Source organism: Mandrillus leucophaeus, unplaced genomic scaffold (genome assembly GCF_000951045.1).
Source record: "Mandrillus leucophaeus isolate KB7577 unplaced genomic scaffold, Mleu.le_1.0 Scaffold284, whole genome shotgun sequence".
NCBI lineage: Eukaryota > Metazoa > Chordata > Mammalia > Primates > Cercopithecidae > Mandrillus > Mandrillus leucophaeus.
This window is the reverse complement of record NW_012102965.1, coordinates 1387317-1395908: the sequence shown is the minus strand read 5'-3', so window position 1 is coordinate 1395908 and position 8592 is coordinate 1387317. Positions and strand designations below refer to the sequence as shown.

The 8592-nt window shown below is 39.0% G+C and overlaps 1 protein-coding gene across 4 annotated transcripts in view; it reads left to right on the top strand.

Moving 5' to 3' along the window:
• Positions 1 to 8592, top strand: part of PTPN12 (protein tyrosine phosphatase, non-receptor type 12) — a 106852-nt gene that overhangs the window by 89794 nt on the left and 8466 nt on the right. For all 4 annotated transcript variants that reach the window (XM_011985455.1, XM_011985457.1, XM_011985458.1 and 1 more), the window contains 2 exons: positions 1901 to 2871; positions 7884 to 7961. In XM_011985455.1, the coding sequence (XP_011840845.1) occupies positions 1901 to 2871; positions 7884 to 7961 (1049 nt within the window). The remainder of the gene's footprint in view (positions 1 to 1900; positions 2872 to 7883; positions 7962 to 8592) is intronic.

Genomic DNA, 8592 nt, shown 5'->3' with positions numbered 1-8592 from the left:
AGCCACCATGTCCAGCCCACAGAGTCTCTTTTAAGGGGAAACCTGGTGTACCATGTGATTACTGCCAATTATCTGGTTGGATAATTAAAAGGTTGATCACCTGTGGGGGAAAAAAAAAAAAAAGCAAAAACTCTGAGGTGGGATCCCGTGGCTCACCCCTGTAATCCCAGCACTTTGCGGGGGCCGAGGCAGGCAAATCACTTGAGGCCAGGAGTTCGAGACCAGCCTGGCCAACATGGCAAAACCCCGTCTCTACTAAAAATACAAAAATTAGCCAGGTATGGTGGCATGTGCCTGTAGTCACAGCTACTCAAGAGATTGAAGCACAAGAATTGCTTGAACCCAGGAGGTAGAGGTTCCAATGAGCCAAGATGGTGCCACTGCACTCCAGCCTGGGTAACAGAACGAGACTCTATCTCAAAAGAAAAACAAAAACTTGAATATACAAGCCCTCAAGAAGTTTGCATCATATAAAGTTCTTAAAAAGCAACAAAGCCTGGGCAACATAGTAAACCCTATCTTTTTTTTTTTTTTTTTTGAGACAGGATCTCATTCTTTCACCCAGGCTAAAGTGCAGTGGCATCATCACAGCTCACTGCAGCCTTGACCTCCCTAAGCTCAGGTGATCCTCCTACCTCAGCCTTCCTAGTAACTGGGACTGTAAGCACACACTGCCACACCCAGTTAATTTTTTGTATTTCTTGAAGACACAGGGTTTTGCCATATTGCCCAGGCTGATTGTGAACTCCAAGTAAGTCACGGTGCGCAGCCTTTCTCTCTCTCTCTTTTTTTTTTTTTTTTTGAGACAGTCTTGCTCCGTCGCCCAGACTGGAGTGCAGTGGCACGATCTCAATTCACTGCCATCTCCACGTCCCGGGCTCAAGCAATTCTCCTGCCTCAGCCTCCCAAGTAGCTGGGACTACAGGTGTGTGCCACCACACCTGGTGAATTTTTGTATTATTAGTAGAGATGAGGTTTTACCACGTTGCTCAGGCTGGTCTCAAACTCCTGAGTTCAAGCGATCCACTCACCTTGGCCTCCCAAAGTGCTGGGATTACAGGCGTGAGCCACGGTGCCTGGCCCTCATTTCTTTAAGGAAAAAAATAAAGACAACTAGAGGGTGTAACCCACCCAAACAAAGGAGTATACCCAGAAAGAGGAAGATGGGACCTGGGAAACAGGAGAATCTGAAACCAGAGAGAACATTAGCTCTGTGGTGGCTTAGGGAACCAGTAGTCCACACTGGAGCAGGAGGCCAAAAGTTACTAAGAAGGATGTGTGTGGTATTGATAGTTACTGTGTGTGTTTGTCATTATTGAGAGGAGGTATACCAATCTGCAAGAAAGTTAGAAGAAAAGCTGAGTAACTGATGGTGCATAGAGAGCTAAGCAATCAGAAACCCAAGGCAGTCGTTAGGGGAAAACAAGACATTGTAGAAGAAAAGATATGAAATCATGGTGTCATAGATGTGAATAATATCTGCAGTCATATGACTGAGGTAACGAAAAATTACAACAGTATTGGAAAAAAAGAGAAGGGCACTTCCACAGTAGGAAGTCAGTAGAAAATATGCGAAATAGAGATCAAGAAATAACTTTTGAAATAGTCTGAAATACAGAGGTAAATTTTAGAAGCAGCTGTAAAAAAAAAGAAAAGGTTGAAAGTGGATGCCTCTGGCTAACAGGAGGGCTACGGGGCAGAGACTATGTTTTTCATTAAAAGTCTTTTTAAGCAGTATATGTATTACCTTGATGAACATTAAATTTTCTTAGTCTGAAAAATTACAGTTTTCACAGCCAGATTCTAATGGCTCTTAATATACTAGTCTTAGCTACATAATTCTCCTGTATCAACTTGTTTAACAGTCTTAAAATGCCCTTTTTAAATATTTGTTTTTCAGTTGCCTTGTTGAAGGGGATGCTAAAGAAGAAATACTGCAGCCACCGGAACCTCATCCAGTGCCACCCATCTTGACACCTTCGCCCCCTTCAGCTTTTCCAACAGTCACTACTGTGTGGCAGGACAATGATAGATACCACCCAAAGCCAGTGTTACATATGGTTTCATCAGAACAACATTCAGCAGACCTCAACAGAAACTATAGTAAACCAACAGAACTTCCAGGGAAAAATGAATCAACAATTGAACAGATAGATAAAAAATTGGAACGAAATTTAAGTTTCGAAATTAAGAAGGTCCCTCTCCAAGAGGGACCAAAAAGTTTTGATGGGAACACACTTTTAAATAGGGGACATGCAATTAAAATTAAATCTGCTTCACCTTGTACAACTGATAAAATCTCTAAGCCACAGGAATTAAGTTCAGATCTAAATGTCAGTGATACTTCTCAGAATTCTTGTGTGGACTGCAGTGTAACACAATCAAACAAAGTTTCAGTTACTCCACCAGAAGAATCCCAGAATTCAGACACACCTCCAAGGCCAGACCGCTTGCCTCTTGATGAGAAAGGACATGTAACGTGGTCATTTCATGGACCTGAAAATGCCATACCCATACCTGATTTATCTGAAGGCAATTCCTCAGATATCCACTGTCAAACTATGAAAACTGTGAGTTTAACACCAAGTCCTTCAACACAAGTTGAAACCCCTGATGTTGTGGATCATGATAACACTTCACCACTCTTCAGAACACCCCTCAGTTTTACTAATCCACTTCACTCTGATGACTCGGACTCAGATGAAAGAAACTCTGATGGTGCTGTGACCCAGAATAAAACCAATATTTCAACAGCAAGTGCCACAGTTTCTGCTGCCACTAGTACTGAAAGCATTTCTACTAGGAAAGTATTGCCAATGTCCATTGCTAGACATAATATAGCAGGAACAATACATTCAGGTGCTGAAAAAGGTAATAATATAGTGTCAAATACTTAAATCTCTACTATGTGCCAGTCACTGTTTTAAGCACTTTAGCTTTATTGATTTATTATGTTTTGTTCCATACTATACCATAGAACCTATAGCAAAATCTGTCTTAGATACTAATTTTTTAATATAAGCTTTTAATTTATTGTTAACAATTTGATCACATTATATTACTGGGTGTTTCTAAAATATTTTAGTAGTTATAACTGGGTAATTTATTTTCTTTTTCTTCTCTATTATAGATCTTACTGTTTTTGTATTGGTCAAAAATTTATCTGACTGAATAATTAGAAATAATTTAGGGAAGAATCACTTAAAATAACAGTGGCAAAAATACTGTAGAATGTCTTGGTTGGCCATATAATGTCACCCATGTTTCTCCTAAATATCTAGTCATCTTTTTACTGTTCCTTTAACTACAGATTACCTTTTTTTGTTTGTTTGTTTTTACTATCTTCACAAATGCTTCCAAATAGGGCTGTTTCCAACCCTGAGTTTAACCCAGGAACAATACTGCAAACTGCTCAGTAGAATATGGGCAGTTTAATTCATTCAGTAGTGAGTGGGCTATGTGCATACCTAGTCATCAAAGCTATTATTTAAAGAATCACTATTTTTTTAGCACTCTTAGCATTTCAAGATAATGCATGCACTCAATTCCCAAAGTGTATTATTGCTTCTTGAAACTCCTCTTTGATCTGCTAAAAGTAATGATGGCTACCATCTTAAACAGACCCTAAAGTTGAGAGTAAACATATAAATTTTAAAGCTATTTATTGATATATTGATTATCAGTGGTCACTTATGTATCAGTGAACTTTGGTAGTGACACATACAGACTGCTATTTATAATGTGCAGGCAAAATAAGTACTGTGACCTTGAAATATATATATGTATATACATATATATATTTTTTTTTGAGACAGTCTTGCACTGTTGCTCAGGCTGGAGTGCAGTGGTGCGATCTCAGCTCACTGCAACCTCCGCTTCCCGGGTTCAAGCAATTCTCCTGCCTCAGCCTCCCAAGCAGCTGAGATTACACGTGCCTGCCACCATGCCCAGCAAATTTTTGTATTTTTTTGTAGAGTCAGGATTTCAAAATATTGGTCAGGATGGTCTCGATATCTTGACCTCATGATCCGCCCACATTGGCCTCCCAAAGTGCTGGAATTACAGGCGTGAGTTACTGGCACCCTGCCTTGTTGTTTTTATTTTTTTTGAGACAGAGTCTCACTGTCACCCAGGCTGGAGTGCAGTGCCATGATCTTGGCTCACTGCATAAAACCTCCGCCTCCTGGGCTCAAGCAATCTACCACCTCAGCCTCCTCAGTAACTGGGATTACAGGTGTGCACCACCACACATGGCTAATTTTTGTGTTTTTAGTAGAAACGGGGTTTCGTTATGTTTGCCAGGCTGATCTCAAACTCCTGGCCTCAAGTGATCTGCCCACCTAGGCCTCCCAAAGTGCTGGGATTACAGACGTGAGCTACCACCCCTGGCCTTGAAAGATTATTTTCTATTTCTGACCCATTATATGCCACCCATACTGTAGTGCTTTTGTTTTCTCTAACTCACATATACTGTATTTTTTAACTTGAGAGAGTGTATTTAGTAGAATAGATGACAGTCTTTTTGAGACAGAGTTTTGCTCTTATTGCCCAGGCTGAAGTGCAATGGCACGATCTTGGCTCACTGCAACCTCTGTCTCCCGAGTTCAAGCGATTCTCCTGCCCCAGCCTCCCGAGTAGCTGGGATTACAGGCATGCGCCACCACTCCCGTCTAATTTTTTGTATTTTTAGTAGAGACGGGGTTTCACCATGTTAGCCAGGATGGTCTCGATCTCCTGACCTCATAAAATCCACCCGCCTTAGCCTCCCAAATTGCTGGGATTACAGGCATGAGCCACTGTGCCCAGCCAGGTAACAGTCTTAAACTAGTTGCTTAAATTACAGAATTCTCTTTTCTTGATTCGTCTTTGTTTTATTTGAAGGATCTTTAGAAGATCATAATTAGCATAATAGATATTACTTTACCAGTTTACCATAATTTTAAATTGCTAATGTCTTTTGTTCCTCAACTTCAGAATTTGAAATATAACTGCTCAGCTATAACTATGTAAGAAAATATGTAGATAAGAAATTTTCATTTTGGGCTTTTTTAGTATATCAAGCATGTGGTATATTGTACTTAGGAAGTTTTATTTTTTTTGTTGTTGTGTTTAAAAAAAAAAAAAATTACTGGAAATAGAATTTGGTGAGGGCCAGAAAGATACATGATATGATACGCTCATTAAAAGTTACTACTACATGACAAGTCTATTGGTGGCTCATGCCTGTAAATCCCAGCACTTTGGGAGGCTGAGGCGGGAAATTCATTTGAGCCCAGGAGTTCATAACCAGTCTGGGTGACATAGTGACACCCAATCTCTACAAAAGATAAAAAACTAGCTGGGCATGGTGGTGCACACTTGTGGTCCCAGCTATTCTGGAGGCTGAGGTAGGAATATCACTTGAGCCTAGGAGCTCAAGGCTGCAGTGAGCCATAATTGTATCACTGTACTCTGCCTGGGCAACAGAGGGAGACCTTGTCTCAAAAAAAAAAAAAAAAGAGTAAGATATAGCTAAAAGCAGCCTACTATGTGCCAGCTCATTTCTGTTTGTTTGGTTTTGTATTTCAAAGCAAAAATCACTATAAATATGATTTCTGGTTTCTTTTTACTCAACCTTAACTGTTATTGGTTGATATTAACTGAAGATTTTCCTGTGTGTAAATGTTCTTTGTTGCAGCGTAACTACAAGTAGTCTTACTTTTAATGTGTTGCCAAATTTTTACCATATAGATTATTTACTTTATAGATTGTTTATTTACCTTATAGATTATTATTTCCTTTGTAGATCATTATCTTATAGAACCATTGGCACCAGAATTAGAGTTTTGAGGGGGTTTTTTGGTCCTAGAACTTGTTAGTGAATTACAGTCATACATTTCTTAATGGCAGGGATATGTTCTAAGAAAAATATGTCATTAGGCAATTTTGCCATTGTGTGAATGTCATAGAATGTATTTACACAAACCTAGATGGTATGGTATACTACACATCTGGGCCATACAGTGTAGCCTCTTGCTCCTAGGCTATAAACGTGTATAACATATTACTGTACTGAACAATTGTAACACAATGGTAAGTAGTTGTGTATCTAAACATAGAAAAGGTACAGTAAAAATGTGGTATCATAATCTTACAGGACCACTGTTGTTTACGCCATCTTGTTGATGAAAACGTCATTATGTAGTGCATGACTGTAATGGAATAATTTTGTATTGATACCTAAAAAGCTTTTGCATAAGTTACTGCCTGACAAAAATTCCTGGCTATCAATTCCAATTTCAGTCTTGACTTGGGCCTCCTGAAAGATTTCTCAGATTCAATTACAGAAGGCCCCATACAGTGTATGATTGGCAAAAGCCTATGTAAAATATGCAATATCTGGTTAGATAACCTCTAAAACAAAAGTTTTTAACAGGAAAAGCAATCCAGAGTTCCAGGAAGAAACATGCATTTACAAAGCAAGGGCCACACTTAGAAAATAAAAGTGTTTAAGGGTGAGAACTATCATGAGAGAAAAACAGAGTTTCTGAAAGATAACTGATAGAAAAAGGGCTGAACTGCCCTTTTTGTTTTGTTCATTTAATTTATGAAATGGTACCAGAATGCCAAGATTATGTGTCCCTTCCTTCCGACAGCCATCTCTTCACTGTGCGCTGTTAGTAACAAGAGGGCGAGGAGACATATGGTGATGACTCAAACTACCACTACTGGATAAGGTAGATAGTTCTTTAGTGGCAAGAGAGAGTTCTGGTACTCTTTGTAGATGTATCAAGTATTGGACTGGAACTCTTCTTTCAGCAGGACCCAGAGGCTGTATTTTCTTGTGTCTCCAGCTAAATAAATGTAGGAGGGGCAAAAGCAATCATACTCACCTCATGTGTGTTGAAAATTGAAAAGACCTATGCATAGCCTATCAGGTGTGGTAAAAAGTAGAGTATCATGGCAAAACTGTGTGTTCATTTAAGAACAATGGGCAAGGCTCAAGATAAAATAATAATAGGACCATCACGTTTCTTTTTCTTTATCCCACCCTCCCCAACCTGAGAGTTCACACACAGAAGTGTATCCTCATATTTTCTTTCTGTGCTTCCAGTGAAAACTCAAAGATCAAATGCACTCATTTACCTTAAGCCATAGTAAAGCTAACCAATGAGGCTTACTTAATGCACTATTTTTCCCAAGAGCTAATTTTGTTTCTACTAGTGAAAAACCTGTATATAGCTTCAGTCAGCATTCTCAATGTGCCACTGTACACGAAATCTTCAGCAATAAATAAATGAAGATTTTTTAAAACTTTAATAGCCATATCTTTACCTGTTTTGGAAAAATAACTAGTATTTCCAATGTTATTTCAGCTATTGCTGTTTAAAACATGACTGAGGTACACAGTTAAATTTAAAATGAGTCCAACTTTAAAAGTGAATAGGACACATGTTACATAATATGGCAAAAATCATGAAAGGTGTTAAGCAATTGAATCCTGTTTGGTAAACACTGGCTTAGGCGTTTCATAGCACAAATGACCAAAGCTTTCCTTTTTGTACACAAAGCATCATCAGTAAGATCAGTAGAGAAGTCACTTGCCAGCTGACTGAAGATTCCCTTCAGGCTTGGAGAACTGAATGATGTCTGTAGAGTGGCAGGAAAGTCATGGGAGAGAGTCATTTTCTGTATGCAGTATCTTTGCTCAATAAGCATCATAATTCTTCCTGATAATGAGTTGAGTGGAAATGGTTTCTTGCATTTTTTTGTTTTGCATTTTTAAAAACTGATGTAGATACTTGTGACAGGAAATTTTAGAATGTCAAGAAAGCTCTCTGATTTTGTTTAGCTGACATGTTAATTTTTAATAATTTGCCTAAATTTTTATGTGTTTAATTTAGATGTTGATGTTAGTGAAGATTCACCTCCTCCCCTACCTGAAAGAACTCCTGAATCTTTTGTGTTAGCAAGTGAACATAGTGAGTGTCTCTTTTGCTTTTACATTTACTTTATATTCTAATAATAAACTCTGAAAAACATGCCTGATTTTAATCTATGAGCTATTGTGCTGCATAATTAAATTCAAAAATAAGTAAATTGATATTGACATGCTTTTAATTCTTTGAGAAATGCTTTTAAATGATTTACTTGTTAAGATTGATAGAAATTACTGCATTTATGTTAGATATCAGAATTCACTTAACTGAAATTATAGGCCGGGTGCGGTGGCTCAAGCCTGTAATCCTAGCACTTTGGAAGGCCTAGGTGGGTGGATCACCTGAGGTCAGAAGTTCGAGACCAGCCTGGCCAACATGGTGAAACCCGTCTCTACTAAAACTATAAAAATTAGCTGGACATGGTGGCCGACGCCTGTAATCTCAGCTACTTGAGAGGCTGAGGCAGGAGAGAATGACTTGAACCCAGTAGACAGAGATTGCAGTGAGCCAAGATTGCGCCATTGCATTCCAGCCTAGGCGAAGAGCAAGACTCCATCTCAAAAATTAAATAAATAAATAAATACGGCCGGGCGCGGTGGCTCAAGCCTGTAATCCCAGCACTTTGGGAGGCCGAGACGGGCGGATCACGAGGTCAGGAGATCGAGACCATCCT